This window comes from Sitophilus oryzae, unplaced genomic scaffold, assembly GCF_002938485.1.
Source record: "Sitophilus oryzae breed Bouriz unplaced genomic scaffold, Soryzae_2.0 scaffold_1112_pilon_pilon, whole genome shotgun sequence".
In the NCBI taxonomy this organism is placed as follows: Eukaryota; Metazoa; Arthropoda; class Insecta; order Coleoptera; family Curculionidae; genus Sitophilus; species Sitophilus oryzae.
In genome coordinates this window covers 127448-147044 of record NW_022145741.1, presented here as the reverse complement: position 1 = coordinate 147044, position 19597 = coordinate 127448, and the positions used below count along the sequence as shown (strand labels likewise).

The 19597-nt window shown below is 34.3% G+C and overlaps 1 protein-coding gene across 2 annotated transcripts; it reads right to left on the bottom strand.

Moving 5' to 3' along the window:
- Nucleotides 1-6042: 6042 nt before the first annotated feature.
- On the bottom strand, nucleotides 6043-19242 carry LOC115882379 (mucin-5AC-like). Of its 2 annotated transcripts, XM_030900431.1 has the most exons (8): nucleotides 19085-19242; nucleotides 12940-14232; nucleotides 12673-12867; nucleotides 12118-12612; nucleotides 10750-11448; nucleotides 10466-10672; nucleotides 10296-10400; nucleotides 6043-6214 (listed from the first exon to the last, which is right to left on the bottom strand). In XM_030900431.1, the coding sequence occupies exons 1-7, from the start codon at nucleotides 19143-19145 to the stop codon at nucleotides 10309-10311; spliced, it is 3042 nt and encodes a 1013-aa protein (XP_030756291.1). In that variant the 5' UTR covers nucleotides 19146-19242; the 3' UTR covers nucleotides 6043-6214; nucleotides 10296-10308. The 2 variants fall into 2 exon arrangements, with proteins under 2 accessions (XP_030756291.1, XP_030756299.1); XM_030900439.1 differs by lacking the exon at nucleotides 10296-10400 and having other exon boundaries at nucleotides 6150-6214.
- Between the last annotated feature and the right edge of the window lie 355 nt (nucleotides 19243-19597).

Below are 19597 nucleotides of genomic sequence, written 5' to 3'. Positions count from 1 at the left end.
CAACATTTTGGCTGCAAGCAGAAATACCCGAAAAATATCCTGGACTGTGGGAAATCGCAAGGAAATTTTTAATAGCTTTTCCCTCGTCATACCTTGTCGAAAGGAGTTTTAGTGCCGTTACAAACCTCTTAACAAAAAAAAGGAGCAAATTAAACATCAGAGGCAGGGGGGGAGTTTGCAGTTGTGCTCCACAAAAATAAAGCCAAACATTGATCGTTTGCTGACACTCCATCAGATACATCCTTCCATTAATTAAAATTATGACCTGAACCTATATTACCTTAATATTTTTTCTTGTAATTCTATTCTTTTAATAAATAAGTGATATAAAATGTACCATTTTTCGTTTTTATTTACATATCGGAATATAGGGACAGAACTCAGAAGTGACACAATTTTTATTTTTTTGCGACTTTAAGAATGTGGTAGAAATGTAGCAGCAGGGGGTCCACCGAAACCAGTAAAATTTTGAAAGTGGTCCACGAGAAAAATAAGTTTGGGAACTACTGATTTACACAATACTTTTATCTAAACAAATGAATCGTTAACCGCGCATACTCCTCAAAAAGTAAAAATGAAAAAATCAATTAAACATTTAACTTTAGAGAATAGACAATTAAAATTAAAAAACATGCCAGGAGTCCAGGAGTTACAAACAAGAATTAAAGAAATACCCAATAAATTATCTATTGAACAAACTAAAGAGGCTACGTACAAATTATGTCCATCAATGGACATAGCAAATTTTGTTAATATTCAAATTGCACAAATTAACAAATCAGCTAAAGGAAGAAAAGTAACATGAATTTAAATATAAATGTTTGGCTATATTTTTAAAAGCCAAGCCGTCAAAAAAAAAATTGAGCCGTCAAATTTGACAGCTGTCAAAAAAATTTCAAAGTTGTCCGATTTTGATAAAAATCGATATATAGGATGGCCATGGGCTAAAATGAAAGAAAAAAAAATTGAGCTGTCAAATTTAACAGCTGTCAAAAAAATTTCAATGTTGTCCGATTTTGATAAAAATCTATATATAGGATGGCCATGGGTTAAAAGGAAAGAAAAAAAATTGAGCTGTCAAATTTGACAGCTGTCAAAAAAATCTCAAAGTTGTCCGATTTTGATAAAAATCGATATATTGGATGCTCCCTACCCCATAGTCGGTTTTCATTTTATTTGTCTCACAATTGAACTGTCAAATTTGACAGCTGTCGTTTTTTTAAGTTCTCCTTTTTTATGAAAATCGATACACATATTATTAGGATGCCCATAGGTAGTTATTTAAGAAAAAGAATTGAGTGTGTGGCACAGAAACCAGCATAACTTAAAAAGTAAAAAATAAATTTAAGAAAAAAAACTTTTTAAAAACAAGCTTTTATTTAAATACATTAAAAAGAAAAAATAAACTTTTTCTTTAAAACTTTTATTATGTCATTACACAATTTTATAGGTATTATATAAAAGCTTAGCGACAAGCGATTTGAGTGTACAGTTGCACTCATAAAAATCTGGTACAACTTTATCTTGTAATTAGTTATCTAGTAATTCTTCTAATTCCAATATATTGTAAACCTGTCATTATTCCTATCCAGGATAAATTCATCCAGTTTAGAAGAACATTTAAAAACTTTGTGTCCGAATATTACATACGGGTACTGAAAATTGCCAAAATGATCTGGCAAACATCTTATTAAAAACGGCAGACCTTAATAATTAAAAAAAAAACGAGACTTCTTTTCTTTTCTCTCTGAATTGTCATGAGCTATCCATAAAAATTAAAAATAGATACGGATAATCAGAAAAACAGTAATTTAGAAATTAATCTTGTTTATCATTTTGCAGGATACCTAATAATAAAAATTACTTTGAATGCCGTAGACAATGACTGAGTATTAAAACTAAAAGAATTTCGGACTTCCATTATACTACTAAACTACAAAAACCAAATATATCACACAATAAACAAAAATAAAACAAAATATATCACTCAAGAAAAGAATAAAATAAATTAAGCCGCACGCTACTGACTCAAAGCTGCCGTAACTGTACCAAAGAGTAGATAAGACAAGAGACGACAGTTCGCGCGGTACCTTTCATGTTTGAGTGGTGGGGAGAGTGACCTCGTCTCGCTTGTCCCTTTAAATTTTCGTAATTTTTTTGCGGGAAATTTAAAATAGACTATTATTAAAACTTGCCTGTATAGCTTATAAATAGTTACTGTATGGGTAAAGAAATAAATAGAAACGAAAAAAAAATGAGTTTTCTAAATATTATATAAAATAAATTATAATTAGAAACATATTTGTCGGGGAATAAAGATAATAAAAGCAATATTTTGTATATCGTTGGTAAACAAGAGAAAGTGACCAAGTCGATTTGTAAGAAATGTTTTATTTACGTGTATTTTTTTTACATATGGACTTGAACAAGTGTAATATCACAATGTGGAGTTTATGTACAAAAAAATAGAGTTGCTCAATTTTTATTTAATAAATCCTCGCAATTACAAGCTTCTAACCATGTCTTCGATCTATGGATTACATTTAGTTTAATAACATAATTATATAGTATATTTCTATAAAAATACTTTTCAGGATCCTTTGGAAAAGAGTGAAATATTATGTTTGTCGAAGAACAAGACCTATTTTTGCAGTCTTTATAAGCACACACAATGCCACCATCTCGTCTTTTCCTGCTACTCGTGTCCTGTTCAGTATTCATATTTAACAATAATTACAAATTAGAACGCAACAAAAACGATACTAAAATTAAACCTTAAAAACTCTCAAAACGATAAGATATCGAAAAACTCTGAAAACACACTTTAAAAAGGCAAAAATGCAAGAAAACAACTAATCAGATTTGTTTATGTTTAAGCCTGATTAGCACAGCTGATTAGCGTCCTAAAATCATAGCACAGATAACACATAATTCACACACATATAAACATTCATTCAATTATGTGTTATCTGTGATCATAGGTTAGATTTTAGATTAGATAAAATACGCCGTTGTCAGATTTTGAGATTTTATCTGTTTATCTTTGAAATCGATCAACTTATTAGTCATTCTGTTTCTTTGATATTATCAGTACATTGCGAAAAAAGAACCTAAACCAACCTAAACTAAAAATTTACATTTCCGTATTAATATACGTTACTTATATCCTTCTTATATTATTAATTTATTTTCAGAAAATCTTGTTTATTTTTCAAAAAAATATACTTGGCAACAGACAAAATGGGACTTGATGGGACCTTTAAATTTTAACATATCTGCGTCTCTCTCGCGAAATTCGACTTCTTTGTTCACTGTCGTCTCTTGTCTTATCTACTCTTTGACTGTACGTTGTCGATGACAAAGACTACGACTGACTACGACACTGGTTAATTTCTGGCGGCGTGCGCAAGGGTATGCGCGTAGCGTTCCCGCCAAAGCGAGTTGGCCTGCCGTGTGATTTATATGCCGTGGTGGTATCATACCTTTATCATACTAATTTATTACGAAAATACGTATTAAAATATTAATAAAAGGTACAAAACTAGTATCGACGTATAGCACACATCAAGTATATTATCAGAAAAATAATTATCGCATTCAATAAGAAAACTAAGAAAACGCTAAAAAGGTGGAGCGGACTGTTTATTTCTCTATAAAAACGAAATTCCTGGTTTTTTTCTTATCGTCGCGGCTTTTACACTTGAAAGCTGAACAACTGATCAGCATTGTAATAAAGTTTATACAATTTCAATATAACTTCTGCCCACGTTCGGTTCATTCTCCCTATAATTTTTGATTTTACTAAACGCTTCGTCCTACTTGGGTGACAAAATCGCGCGATTCGGGCGGTGCGAGCGACGCGTATTATTCAAACGTTTTTGCAAAAATTTTGAAAATTTGAAATTTTTTGAACAAATTTTTGGAAATTTTTTTAGTTGTTAGTTAAAAATCACTATTTCTTGATAATATGGCAACGTAGGTATTAGATTAAATTTACAAGAAAGAAAATCCAGAAAAGATCCAATGGTTCTCAAAATTTTAGCAAAAAATCATTTTTGTTTTGGAAATTTCTAAAGTAAAATAACTCCGTTATTTTCGACTTATTTGAAAAACGTTAAAGAAATAAATGTATCTTTTATCGAGATCTACCACCCATTAAAATACTTGCACTTATTTCTGGGACACCCTGTATAATGAATAATAACAATAACATACTAGCATAATGTCCTATTTAATCAGAGGTAAGTTTTTTCTTTTTTTTTTTGATAACAGTGCTACTATATCGTAAACGCCATTAAACAAGAAAGGGGCCTTTGCAATGGGTGCCTTTGGGTGGCTTGTTTTTTATTATTTTACCATTTAGGTGAAATTTTGATTTTTATTTAATTTTTTTTAAATTAGTTAAAAAATGTATTATCTTAAAAACGTGACAACATCGGTAGTAGATTAAAATTATAGGAACGAAATGCAGAAAAAATCCGGTGGCTCTCAAAATCTAAAAAAAAGCATTTTTTTAATTTTGAAACTTAATTAACTCGGTTATTTTGAACTTATTTGAAAAACGGCAAAGTGGAAATATGCTTCTTTTATCGAGACCTACCAACCCTGAATAAGTATATTTGCACTTTTTTAAGACTCACCCTGTATATCCCTGATTTCTCGTAAAGGTGAAAACACGGTATAGGGTACCGCGGGGTATTGGGAGCCATTGTGTAATTTTGAATAATGCGCCCTGATCTGAGCACTGACAGTTGCGATACGCGGGATCCCCCATTAAATGTTTCCTAAAGCCACCACCGCTTTGTTTTGGTACGATTCAAAGTCTGTTATGGTGGGTTCATACAGCCAAATAAAATAAAATAAGAATAAAATAAAATAAAATAAGAAAGTTGGTTATATGGGATACCGTACATGCGTTCATACAGCCAAATAAAATAACAAATAAAATAAGAAGTCTTTATCTTTTAACTTCTTGTTTTATTTTATGTGAAAACGGCTTTGCGCACGCTTAATTCTAACCTACAAATATTTTCAGTTTGGATTTAATTTATTTTATAATTTCACATAAGTAAAATGTATAATATAGTAGGTAACGAATAAATAAATATACTATAAATAGTAAAATTACTATAAACAATCGTAAAAGTTAACTTTTTTCCAGCCTCATCGTACTGCGCATGAGCAAATATATATTTCTTATTTTATTTTATTTGACTGTATGAACGCACACTAATAAGAATTCCTTATTTCTTATTTTATTTTATTTGGCTGTATGAACCCACCATTAGAGAACGCATCGAGTTTACGGGACTTTCTTATAGTGTGCACGTTTTAAAAAATTAGTGTAAGTTGTATTTATATTTTGCTTTAAAACAAAATAGCGGTGTTAAACAAAATCTACTGAAGTGTAGGTTCGATTTGTGCAGTTGTTTTGCTTCTGTTAGCGCATTTAATTTTGTTATTTTTAACTTGCAAATATGTAAACAAACGGGGTAATCGAAGCCAGAGTGGCTCTCATTTCCCCCATGGTGTTTCAATTTTATTTTAGAATGTTATAAACATATTTCCTTATTTTATTTTAAAAAAGATAATTTAAATTTTGTTTCAGAATATTCCAGACATATTTTGTGTCTTTTGTTTTAACTAAAATAATTTAAATTTTGTTTTAGGATGTTCCAAACATATTTGTAATTTTGGTTTCAACTGAAATAACTTGAATTTTTATTTTAAAATATTTCAGACATATGTATTTTTCTCTTGTGTTTTACCTAAAATAATTCAAATTTTCTTTGACAATGTTCTTAACAGATTTAAATATGTAAAATAAAGTGGCTTCAATTTCCCCACTGTTATGGGTAATGAGAGCCAATGATAGGTTTTAGTTTTTCTTTACAGTGCATACCAGTAATGTTTATCTAAAACAGAGAACTGATACTTATATTTTATTTTACACATCACGAACTATTTAGAAAAAGAAAATTGTTGCCAGCAGCTGCTCTTATTGTCCCGCGCTACCCTAATATTGAAAATCAACTAGTTTTGTTAAAATGTTTTATTTAATTTTACTACATAACAATTCATATTAAAATAGGTAATAGTATTATTAATTGTAACTATACATAACTATTTACAAGCACATCTGTGTTTTCTTTCTGGTTGTGTCAGGGTGAGGGAAGGGGTAGAACTTTAAATCAGACTTTCAGTGCGTTCGGACCTGTAAAAATATCACAAATATTTAATTTCGAATGTTCAACAAAGCTATTCTTCTCCCATAGGCCTGTACAGGGTTATTTACGCTATTCGACACGGGAGTATCGTTGCTAAATGATTTTTAAAAATTGCGAATGTTGGAGTCAACGAAAGATCCCTGGAGCTACGAATTATATAAGGTGTTCCATTTAAAAAAACTATGTGCGCATATTTGAAGTGAAACTTCTTTTTACTTTCGTCCGTCTGTCTGTCCGTCTGTTCGTCTCAGGACTCCATATTCGGAGACAGACGACACTGAAACTCACGATACCCTAGACAAGGAAAGAGAGTCTCTCTTTCCTTCTCTAAAGGACAAAATACTCGGAAGCTGAACCGCGCAACCGCGGTCTACGTCAAACTCAGCCGAACCAGGCTGAACTTTGCCGTTGATGGATTTTGTAAACAACGGCACTTTTATAAATATCAGAGTAAATATGGCCCTATTTAAAAACAAAGTTAAAAAATTCAACAGCATTCCTGTATTTTTAAATAATACAAAAAATACTAAAAGCATTTAATAAAGATTTACAATTTGTGAATGCGTTTTGGGGATCCAGCGATTCATAGAAGTTTGATAATTAATATTACAGACTGGATTATTTTTAATTTGTGTTGTTTCACTTAATTTTGTGAAAAACACTATAATAAGAAGAAACGTATTATTTGCCCACTGTGTACTCTAAATAAGGTAGTCTGTATAGTTTTTGGAAGTTGCAGTATATTGCAACAACATTTGAAGGTAAACACCATGAAGTAAAATTGGAAATGGAAACACATAACTTTGCCTATGACTTTGCTACAAAGAAAAGTTATAAACTGTGGTATGAAAAACCACATTTAAATAACCACATGTAAATTTATTTATTTTGTTTTTGGTCTTACTTAAGTAAATATGTATTGACTGTTGGTTAAGGGTTTTATATTTATTTTGTACTACTTACTACTAACCTGTACAATGTGGTATTGTTTATTGTTAAAATTATTGTATTGTATTGTTGTAATTATTATATTTTCTTGACATAGAACAGCCATAAGTATTTTGCAGTTTCTTCTTATAGGCCGTAATCGAAACTGCAACATTCTAATAAAATTAGAACTATAAATTTGTTTTTTTATTTCTAATATGTTACAGTAATTAAGCTAACAAATTTTCCCAAAACGTTTATTTCCCCATGAAAATGTGATTCAATTTAAGAACTGATATTTTAGCTCTCTCTAAGTAAAGCTATGGTTCTCACTCTCACTTATGCATCAAATTAGATAGTGATTATGCAATCTGCAATAATAATCAATGCAACTTTGACTAAAATCACTTGATGTAGGCAATATAGGTATATTACCAGGGCCGGACTTAACGAAGTTGCCGCCCCAGTCCAAAAAAAATTGCCGCCCCTTAACATTTTTTTTAATTAAAAAAATTACGGATATAAAAAAACATTTATTTGAATACAGGACCAACAACAGAATAGACCGACAGAACAGATCAACATAGAACATAAAATAAATATTAAAATATTCATATAAAATGACAACAAACGAACAAAAAAACTATAAGGTTTGCTTATATGCTTATAAAGGTTTCCTACGTACTTTTTGGTTCGCAAAATTATCAATTACTTCATTGTAATTGATAGTTTCTAAAAGGTCGGATTCAATATGTAAAACTGCCAAATGATTTAGATGTTCTGTTTCCATAATGGATCCATAGTGGACCGTAAATAAGTTTTAATACGTTTCAATGCAGAAAACGAGCGTTCAGCAGAACAGCTAGTAATAAAAGTACATGTGAAGATTCTTAATGCTATTAAAGTATTTGGAAACAGGCCTTGGGCGTTTTTTTATAAATTACTTAAGAAGCTCTCTAGCAGATGTTTTGCTGACTTAATGCATTTTATAAATTCACGAAAATGTATTAATTCATTAGGCATTGACTCATCTAAATCATTTGGATAACAGGTTATTAAATGTCTGGACTTATCGGTAATGTCGTCAATACTTAAAGTAGATAAATCACTAAAGAAACCAAATTTGGTTGAAAAGTCATTCATTCACTTTTCCTGTAGGAAATTTCAAGGATTAATTTATCAATAATAACATTAAATACATTTATCCTAAAATCGTCCCTAGCGTTAAATATAGTTTCATTATCACTGGTTTCATCAAATTGTCGTTTCCGTTTAACTTTTCTCTTTTTATCTGGCGCATATTCTTTCTCACCGAACAATTCTATGGCCCTTCTTTCATATTCCTCAAATGATTCAGTATTATCTAGATTTCTAATTTCAGAAAAAAATCTGCCGCCCCTAAAAATTTGCCGCCCCAGGCCCGGGCCTAGTTGGCCTAGGCCTAAGTCCGGCACTGTATATTACCAAATATCAGCCAAATACATTAACCACCTTCCTTCTTTAAAATGAGCAAATAATGACAAATTACATTTCGTAACTTTAATGATATTTGTATGTTTTAAAAATATATGAATGCAGATCAGTTTTTAAATATAGCCATATTTCTAAAAATAGTCAAAAACTATAAAAAAACAAAATGAACAACCAAAACAGTCAACTACTGTTAGCAATTTCGCATAATAAAATTATTGTCTGTGATTATTGTTCGATTCTCGATTATTCATAATTTTCAAAATTCCCGCAAAGCGCTTCTCGCCGAATAAAACCGAACTCTCCGTGTAGGAACCGAATGCTTCCGAGGTTTTCGTGAGTTTTAGTGTCGTCTCATATTCGGGTAAAGTGCGTCTGCTGGATCTGTGTCTATGAAAGGAATGCGGACAAAAAACATTTAAATAAACAGCAATATATTTTATACGTCGACTTGACGAGTACGTCACCGCAAATCGCTCCGCCCACTCATTTTATTGGCTACATGCAAATTTGTCGAATTTTTATTGATGGGACGCGTCCTCTAATTTTTTACGAAAAACATCGAGAGAATATCGTTTCCCCGCTCACGGATACCCCTTAGCTACAGAACGGACAGACGTACTGTACCTCTATCCACGTGGCTAGTTTTGTTCCAATCGACCCATAATTAAGAGAAAAATCCTGATGATTTCGTCCATTTAGAGGCGTCGTTTCGAAACGTCCAAGGCGTCATCCTGTAGCCCGTCCCCAATTATGCCAAAATCGGCCCACATTTTTCTTTAATATCAAATCCTTAGTTCCACCCTGATGAAGGTGTAAACGAAACGTCGTATCCAACTTCGCAGGGTAGGAAATTAGTAGTAGTAGGAGTGCACCATCGCTCACATATAGTGTCCTCCATTCACGCAGTTGTGCAGCTCTGAACTGTTCAAGAACGCGATACTCAACTCGCTCCATTCAATTGAGTAATAAAGTTCCAGAACTATTCCGTGCCATATGGAGGCACCAGGCTATCGCGCACAGCTCCTTTCAAAACCGTTCTCGAGTAGCCCAGGGGCGTAAAGCCCGGAACTTGAAGTTCGCGAATGGAGGACAGCAATTGCCTACCAAATTTGGTCACGATCGGACTACCTCAACTTTTGACGTTTCTTACGTAAAAATTAACTGTCACAGTGACACGATCAAGTTAATCAAGTTGGCCTTGGTCCAATCTATCCACATACCAAATTTCATTTGAATCGGACGATTTTTTGATTTGATTCATTGTTGATGGGGTTTCGTAGTGCATGAAAAGATGGTTTGGCCTTCGAGCCCCATCTACATTCCGAGTTTCAGCCCCAGCTCGCATAGGACCCGAGTTACGACGCTCCGTCATAATCTCCGATCGTTACCATTTTTCCTGACTCTGTGTCACGGCCTTGACTTTTTACTCTCAACGCGCGTAAAGAAGTTTCACTTCAAAAATATAACCTTATTTTTTATCCATTTGGAACCCCCCATATCACAAAAAAAACCTAGTAGTCCTTCCTCGACTCGACCATTATAATTTATAAAAATCTACAATACTCGCGAGAATAACCCTGTACAATGTATATATACAGGCTATAATAAAAGCTTTATATACAAGCGACGAACGGATAACAAATTAAAAATCATTAAAAAAATGGTTGCCTTTCATTTTAGTTTACTCTGACTTAATTGGTTGCGCAAACCAGCTGCTTAGTGTACTCCAACTCTTCAGAATATTACTCATCCCTTCCATACTATAACGTGGTCCTTGTAAAAGTGTATTAATATTTAAATAGATAAATTTGTATAAATTTATTTGTTAAGATACTCACTGGTTGTAGTGCTGGTTGTACCGCTAATTCCGGTACAGCCTGCATTTTGAGGCCAATCGCAAACATTCAAGACAGGATTGAATTCTAGATTTGCTGGACAGTCGTGTTGGTAAGCAACGCCATTGGAACACTGGCAGAATTTAGTGCAATCTGCCAGAGGAATGTAGACTGAATCAGGACCATCTATTGCTGGACACTGGCTGCTTACTAAAAAATAGAACGCCAAAAAGTTAATAAAAATGGTGTTAAATAATAATTAAATTATTCAAATCACAAACACTTACATTGCTCACAAGTATCAGCAGAAGGACTTGTCGAAACCGTACTGGTTGTACTAGTTTCTGGGGCAGAATAGGTAGGTGTTGATTCCGTAGTTGTGGTCGAAGCCTCTGTCACAGGACTAGTTATATTGGATGTAGTACTAGGTTCTTCGGTAGATGGAGCTTCAGTAGCAGGAGCTTCTGTCTCAGGAGCTTCGGTATCAGGAGCCTCAGTTTCAGGAGCCTCAGTTTCAGGTGCTTCCGTATCAGGTGCTTCAGTTTCAGGTGCTTCAGTTTCTGGCGCTTCCGTATCAGGTGCTTCAGTTTCAGGTGCTTCAGTTTCGGGAGCTTCCGTATCAGGTGCTTCAGTTTCGGGCGCTTCAGTTTCAGGTGCGTCAGTCTCGGGAGCCTCCGTATTAGGTTCTGTAGTTTCAGTTGTTGAATCTTCATCGTCTCCAGACGCTTCAGTTGTGGTCGAACCATCTTCAGGTGTTAGTGTGGAGGAAGATGAAGTTACTGGTTCTACTGGATCGTTAGGACGCGTAGCATTGCATCCAGCGTCATGAGGCCAATCGCAAACGTTTAGAACAGGGTTAAAGTGTAGACCAGGAGGACAAGAATGTTGGTAAGGTATGCCATTAGAGCATTGCCAGAATTTGGTGCAATCTGGATCGGGGAAGTACACGGAATCTGGACCGTCTACAGCTGGACATTTACCTGGAACTAAATTATTTATAAATATAGATGTATTGACACAAGTATTGTCATTTGTATCAATAATTTTATTAATTTAAGTGCCGTATCCGGAACATTGCCCAAAAACAAATGGCCAAATAGAATAATTGGTCAAAAACAAATCACTCTGAAAAGAAAATTGCCCTAATGAAAAATTGCTTAAAATATTTTACCGAACCATAGGAAGTTGCCCGAAAAAAATATCAGCATTAATTGTCATTGTCATCTCTGTCAATTTCTGTTCTGATTATCATTTTAGTATAAACAGGTAGAAAGGCAGTCGAATTGGTGGTAATTAGTGATAAGAGAAAACAGAAACTGATACTCCACAGGGTGCACAGTTACTTGTATGAAAAAGACTGGGGTGCAAAGAAACAATTAATTGTAAATGTGACTATTATAAACAATTTAAGTGCAATAATCGTATAAATTGGGAACCTTTTTTAATATGTCGGTTTGGTTTTTATTAAATGGACTGTGTTTAAATGCCCTGTCCCTGTATTAAAGCAATCTTTTACCAAAAGTCGACATTTCGGGGACTTTTATTTCTGACAATTGTAATTAAGTGATATTTCTTTTCGAGCAACTATCTTGTCGGGTAATTTTCCTTCGGTCAATTTTCCTAGATCCAAAACGTGTTTCTTTAGAATAAATTACCAGGTGGTTCACTTGTAACTTCAGGTGACGCAGATGTCGTTTCAACTACAGTAGTTGTTTCATCATCTTCAACTGCTGTAGTCTCAGCTTCAGCTTTAGTGCTTGCCTCTTCTAGAGTAGTAGTCTCAACTTCGACTGTAGTAGATTCTTCTACAACTGTGGTTGTTTCATCTTCAAATGTAGTAGTTTCGTCAGAGTCTGTAGTATTTTCTTCAGCACTTGTTGTAGTATCACTATCAGAAGTGGTGCTTGCTTCCTCTAGCGTAGTAGTCTCAACTTCAGCAGTAGTAGATTCCTCTACAACTGTGGTTGATTCATCTTCAATTGTAGTTGTTTCGTCAGCAACAGTTGTGGATTCAACTGTTTCAGCTGTAGTAGTTTCCACTTCAGCAGCTGTAGTTCCTTCGTCCTCAGTGGTAGTCTTCTCATCATCTGTGGTAGTTTCTAAACTCACAGTAGTAGTTTCAGCAATGCTCGTAGTCGTAACATTATTATCTGTAATAAAGTCAATTTTTTGTAGCTTCAATCAAACAAAAGTGTAGATATATGTTATACCAGGATCAACGGGTCCAGAATTGCATCCAGCATTTTCAGGCCAATCACAAACGTTTAATACTGGGTTGAAGTATAGACCAGCAGGGCAAGTATGTTGGTAAGGTACGCCATTCGAACATTGCCAAAATTTAGTGCAGTCTGCATCAGGGAAGTAGACAGAATCTGGACCATCTACGGCGGGACACGTTCCAGGAGCTATAAATAAATAAAACGTATATTTAGGGGTCCTCAATCATCTGCAGAAAAAGATAACAATAAACATTTTACCTGGGGTAGAAACAGCATCAGGTTGTGAAGAGTTTGCTGTTGTTGATGGTACTGTACTCGTGATCTCTTCAGTTGTAGTTTGAGCTGCTGTAGTATTGTCTATATCTTCAGTTGTTTGTTCGGGTTCCGCAGTTGTAGAAGCCGAGGTAGTTGAATCCACTTCTGTAGTAGTTTCTTCTTCCACTGTCGATGTTTCAGCAGCTGCAGTTGTTTCCACAGCTACTGTTGTTGTTACCGCAGCTACTGTTGTTGTTTCCGCAGCTTCTGTAGTTGTTTCCTCTTCTGTTGTAGTTTCTACTTCCTCTGCGGTAGTTTCAACGGATGCTGTCGATGTTTCCGCGGCTGTAGTGTTTTCAGCAGCTACGGTAGTCGTAATTGTATCCTCAACAGTTGAGGTTTGTACGTCCTCTGACGTAGTTGATATATCTGTGACAGTAGAATTTTCAACCCTTGTACTTGTTTCCACGGTAGTTGTAGAGGCTTCAGTAGATGTAGACGTAGAACTACCTTCTCCAGAAACGCAACCAGCATTTTGCGGCCAATCGCATACATTTAAAACAGGATTGAAGTGCAAGTTTGCTGGGCAGGTAAACTGATAGGCAACTCCGTTAGAACATTGCCAGAATTTGGTGCAGTCTGAGTCAGGGAAGTATACGGAGTCAGGACCGTCAACTGGAGGGCATGTTCCTGGAGGAAGAGGTACTGATGTAGTTGTGGTTGGAGTTGATGTAGTTGTATTTGGAATGAGAGCTGAAGTTGTAGTTTTAGGAGTGGTGCTAGTGGTTGTAGAAGCAGTTGTAGCTTTGGGAGTAGTAGTAGTAGTAGAGGGTGTAGTAGTTGTTGGTGTAGTGGTGGTAGTCGGTGTGGTTGTGGTTATAGGTGTAGTTGTAGGTGTAGTTGTAGTTGTAGGTGTCGTTGTGGTTGTAGGTGTAGTTGTGGTAGTCGGTGTGGTTGTGGTTGTAGGTGTAGTTGTGGTTGTAGGTGTAGTTGTAGGTGTCGTTGTGGTTGTAGGTGTAGTTGTAGTTGTAGTTGTAGGCGTTGTTGTAGTAGTAGGAGTAGTTGTAGTTGGCTTGGTAGTTGTAGTGGTTGGTTTTGTAGTTGTGGTGGTAGTAGTAGTGGTTTGCCAGCCATTTCCATCACAATCAGACTGCCACGAATGTGTACAAACAAGCAAGCTCTGACTCCATTCAGTGCCAGGAGCACAGGGCATCAAGTAAGCAACTCCATTCGAGCATTGCCAAAATTTAGAACAGTCTACAGATGGGTAATAAATTTGTCCATTTGTACAGGGTGCTAAATAGAAAAAAAAACGGGTTAAAAGTGATTTACAATTAGAAATGCAAAAAATGTGTTTTCAAAAAAAAGTATCGATATCTACATATATCGATATTTTTGTTTGAAAATATGGACAAATATAGAAAATATTCACACTTAATTTGTACTACTTAATATACCTATGTAGTGTTGTAGAGCACTAATCGTTCATATAAAAACAATATATAGCTTCCTAAAGAGTAACTACACCGTCGTTGTGACAGAAAGGGCGCAGATTGACAAAAACGCGTTGGAAAAGTTGGGTCTGTTAATTTGAGAAATATGCTACTGATAATTAATTTCTACGACTTTTATTAAAAAAGTCTGAAACAAATAAAAAAATAAAACTTCGACACGAAGAATAAGTCCCATTAGACAACACAGACTAGAAGAGTAGATATTAATATATATTATAATATAAATTAGTTGTTATGTGATATAAATTCTTTATTTTACTATTAAAAAAATAGCCTTAATGTCAAATAGACCAAGATAAATAAAATAATTAATAGTTAACTTAACCTGTCAGTCGAGATGATCTCTTGAGATTTAAAACATTTTTATCGTTTTATCAAGCAATTCTAACGAAATTTTAATACGAAACTAATTGTCACTGGTATTTTTACCCATCCTCTCATTATTTCAATTATTTTCTTAATTTTTAATTGTTCAATTTTGTTATATGATTTAGGGGTTTAAAAATAACTTACTAAATAAATATTACTAATCGGTTTTAAATTAATCTTCTATCTTCCAAAATATATTACATACATTTATTTCATTTTTCTTTTTAGTAGTAATAAAAATAAGGCAGCAAACTAAAGACCGAGTTGGACTAAATATTTTTTAATATTTATTTATTATAGGATATATTTAACTAATTCTAATTGCAGTGTAATTAGACAATTTTAAAGTGGTTGTGTAATGCTCAGTCTCTAATCTCCGATACCAGTTCCTAAAACAGTTCACTATTTTAATATTTTTTTTCGGAGATTTGGCATTGTTTTTTACAATTTTAAACAAACAAAGTATACGGATCAGGAAAAGATTATAAATTTTGTTTATCTAATCGAGATTTGATGTTAGTTCCTAGAATACCATTTTATAGCAGGAGATAACAACTTAACATCTGATCATAAATTTATAAAGCGAATTTATACATTAATGCCTTAAGAAAGCATAAGAATTTGATAAAAAGTTAACAAATAAGCGTAATATAATGGATTAATTGATAATTTTATATGTATTAACTGTATTAACCAACAAAAGGTATTTTTTGTTTGTTAAGAACTTAAAAAGCTGATATAAAATCAGGAAATAGTATTATGATATGTTAGACGCTGACTATAGTTAACTAAAAAACTAGAAACTGAAATAGCTAAAAAAAAGTCCCTGAAAATTCGAGCGCTTAATATTAATATTAGGTACTCGCCCAAGGCATCTAAACGTTCGCTAAACTCCCCGGGGTTGCGAGGGTCCCTTTAATGTGCCTCTACATTAAAGGGACCCTCGCGGTTAAACATTAAGCTATTAAGGCGAGTGGCCCAATGGCCAAAAGTACGGGGAAATCCAGAATCTCTATGTATGTCACTGATCCGGACCTACCTATCTCTAACGATGTATCCTCGGGATTACTATACAGTATTTAATAAAAAAAATAAACCATTTTTTGTACACGTCTTACTTGTGACTTTTTGATATTTTACTCCCTAATAAAAGCTTCCTATTTTACTCCCTAATAAAAGGCTGATTTTCGCCAAAAAATGTGTTTTTCACAGCTGTCACCCCAAGAATCATTGTATGAAATTTCATAGGTATTTCTCACGGATGTATACCGTGGTATTTCTAGATCAGGTTGTAACAATTTCATTCTCCCATTTTACAAGTGGCGCGCGACTGTAACGGACACAACAGTAGGTGGTAGGTGCCCTCTCAACCGCTAAGAAGAGGCTGGAAAGAAATAAGTATTTATACAATTGAATGAATGATGATTCGTCATTTATAGCATGAAAATTAGAAGGGTAGACTTAATGTACCCTTCTTCTTCATTGTAGTTAAGGGCAGAATCTACCAAAAAATGCTTTGCCGCGCTAATGTCGTTTAAAAGAACGTTTGTGCAATTTTTACCTAAAGGTGCGACCACATTGCCCGTGATCCGGCTCGCGCTTTTGATTCTGATTATGCTTGCGTTGCTTGCGCTTCCGGTTTGTCGCGTTTCTAAAGATCTTTCGGCTCGCAAGCAACGGCGTCCACACTGTAATGTAGTGCTTGCGTTCGTGCTGTTCGGACATGGATGAGACCGAAGTATTTTTAATAGCGGCTGCTAGTGCGATCATTATTGCAAAAAGAAGGAGACAAAGAGAAAAAAGGCGGTATTCGATGTCTAATAATTTCAAAAATAGATCCCAGCACAGTGAAAGTAAACATCTACGAGATTTACAAACAGACAGAATGTTTATTAATACTTTTTTATCGCATGTCCGCTACTGATTTTGAAAGACTTATTAACTTAGTCGTCCCCCGTATAGAAAGATAAAATACAACTTTTAGGAAGTGTATTCCGGTTAAAGAAAGAGTTAAATAAAGATTGGCCATAGCATTAAGATTCTTTGTAACTATATAGAGACTCACATATACCAGATTGGGTTATTTATTTAAAGTTTCCAAGCAAAGCATTTCAAAAATAACGCCAACCTTATAACCTAACCAAAATATAAATTAAGTTCTCAAGGATCAGATTAAGATAAGTAGGCAATATAAATATAGAGTTATATTTTATTAAAGGTATATTTAATATTATTAATCCAAGAACAAAACACAAATATTTGTAATTCTGAACAAAATATAAAATAAGAAAAATCATAGTAGTATCATCATACTGCAGTAAATACCGAATCCTATGAATTAAACCAAACTAAAAACTTAACAAACAACGCAAATAGCTCGAGCGCTTCGAACCGCCGTGCAGCGCCGTTAAGTATGCTCAAGGTATGCTCACATGGTTCCGAAGCGTCTCTTTTATGTACCATGTACCGCGACAGAGCCGAACAGTCAAAACAGGCATTTTATGAGATCGCAAGCACGTGGAGCACCGCGAGCGTGGCGCACGCCGCGAACATATCGCTCCGACTGTTTGCCATGTTTTTCGTTTTTCAGGTGTTCGTTCGGCCTGCTCGCGAGCAATGTGGACGCAGCTTAATGGACAGCAGAGGCTCAGATGGGTACCAAAACTGTAGCTGTTTAAACAACGCAACCCCTACTGTAGTGCTTGATAGTCGATGAACTACTAAACAAATTAACTCCAGCGGGAATACACCGCAAAGGGTACGCAGATGATATAGTTAGGGTTACCAGACGTCCGGATTTTCACTATATCCGGTTGGGTCCGGGCGGATTTTTCATTAGCGTCCTGATTTTAATGTTTCATTAAAAATTTCTCAGTAATGCTAATTAATAATTAATATATTAGTTTTAATAAATTTAGTTACTTACAAAATCGTCGATAAATGCAGCAGTGTAAATACATTGTTTTACTTTGTAAGTTTTAAATTTTGAAACTTATAAATGTATTTTTTGCTATTATTTTATAAATAAATTAAAAATAATAACCAACCTAAGTAATGTAAAAAATGCTACTTCGCTAAAAAATTATGACATCCGGAATTTTTGAAAGGCTTGCCCGGGATGGACAAGTTTTCATCTGGTAACTGATAACCCTAGACATAGTGAATGATCGCTCGTAGGAAATATGAAGGCACCCTGTGTGATATTATCCAAAGAAGACTCCGCATCACTGAGAGATGGTGCAGGACTGTCGGGCTGAGCATCATTTCCAACAAAACCGCGGTAGTGCCATTCACCAGAAAGTGAAATCTGAAAAACTTGAAAAGAATCCATCTAGATGGCAATCCTCCAACACTTACCGACAAAAATTAAAGATTTTCCTTAACTTAAGTAAGAACAGTCTTCGGATTGTCACAGGGTTTTTAACAATGGGGAAACACAATAAGAACACCTCATCATTAAGTGCGCCAAGACGACAACCATTCATGCCATAAACTTTGGTACGACTGATATCGGAGATGGAGAACTAATCTTTGTGAAGCCGTTTCAGATACTGGCTTTCGTCAAAGCCCTAAGCCTGTATGGTGAGTTATAACTCATTATAACTCAAGAAAGGGGGACACACCATAGGTCTGTAAGGTCGCAGTGGTTAACCCCCCTGTCAAACATTCTACTTTCTACCTAATGGACTCAGGGGCACAAGTTAAAAAAATATGAGTAGGTATATAATTGAGTTTATGATGATATTTTTACGTTATATATATAGTTTACACGATTAAATAGTGCAATTTCTAGCATGAAATATACAAGGATAGACTTTATGTACTATAAATAGTAGATACGTTTTTTTCTTGTGGGGGCTGTGAAGAACAAGCCGCCACAAGAAACAATTAATCTCCCCACTGCTCTTTGTATTATCTTTTATTATAGTCTTTTTGTACTTATTATCTTTAATTTAATTACAGGTTACTTATATTTTTTTTCTACATTCCGCAACGACCGAGAGAAAGACCGCCCAAAAGGTGAAAAAACAACCGGATCTCCTATGGAAGGTGAATTAAAGTTAAGGCGGCATTGACATTAATAGACTACTTTAGGTCTTCTAGAAGTTCAAGCAGATATTTTTTGTATATCTTCAATTTTTAAAGAAGAAGAAAATAATTAAGAAATTTAGAGTTTAAAATAAAAACTACACTCTTACGAAATCAAACAATTTTCTGTGACTTGTTCGATTTGATCTTTAAGGATTTTCTGGTTAAATACGTACGTGGGTCTTCTGCTGTAACGCCAAGAACCAAAATAGCAAGCCAAAGCAATAGCAACCTCATTTTTTAGCAATGTATTAAGGGTTCTCTATGCCGCGCTTATATTATAAGTAACTTATAAACGACACGAACTTGTTTGTGAAAATATCCTGTCTTACACCTTTATACTTATGACAAAGCGATCACGCATTAATAGCTAGATAATAGCTACCAAATTTTTCATAATCCCTATATAATCCATCAGGATTATAGTATATTACAAAAAGGAACGAGAAACGCTATATAGAACATATTTGCGGAACCAAAGTATACAAGATGTAAAATAGAGTCAAATACAAGTCGTAAAATGGGTATTTCCGGAATATAGATAGGATTTCAATCTACAAACATCCTATTTTTGGAATATCAAATTGCCCCGTGAAAACAATTTTTCATTAATATTTAATAAAATCACATTTAAATTAAAAATATATTTAATTTGTTGTGTCCTTTTGTTAAGAATTACGATATACAGG

Bases quoted from the DNA above. Each gene is read 5' to 3' on its own strand.
- LOC115882379 (XM_030900431.1), bottom strand. From the start codon at position 19,145: ATGAGGTTGCTATTGCTTTGGCTTGCTATTTTGGTTCTTGGCGTTACA. The intron at 12,868-12,939 runs GTAAAATGTTTA...ATTTATTTATAG, and splicing joins TGATGCTGTTTCTACCCCAG to CTCCTGGAACGTGTCCCGCC. The intron at 10,673-10,749 runs GTAAGTGTTTGT...TCTATTTTTTAG, and splicing joins TGCTGATACTTGTGAGCAAT to TAAGCAGCCAGTGTCCAGCA.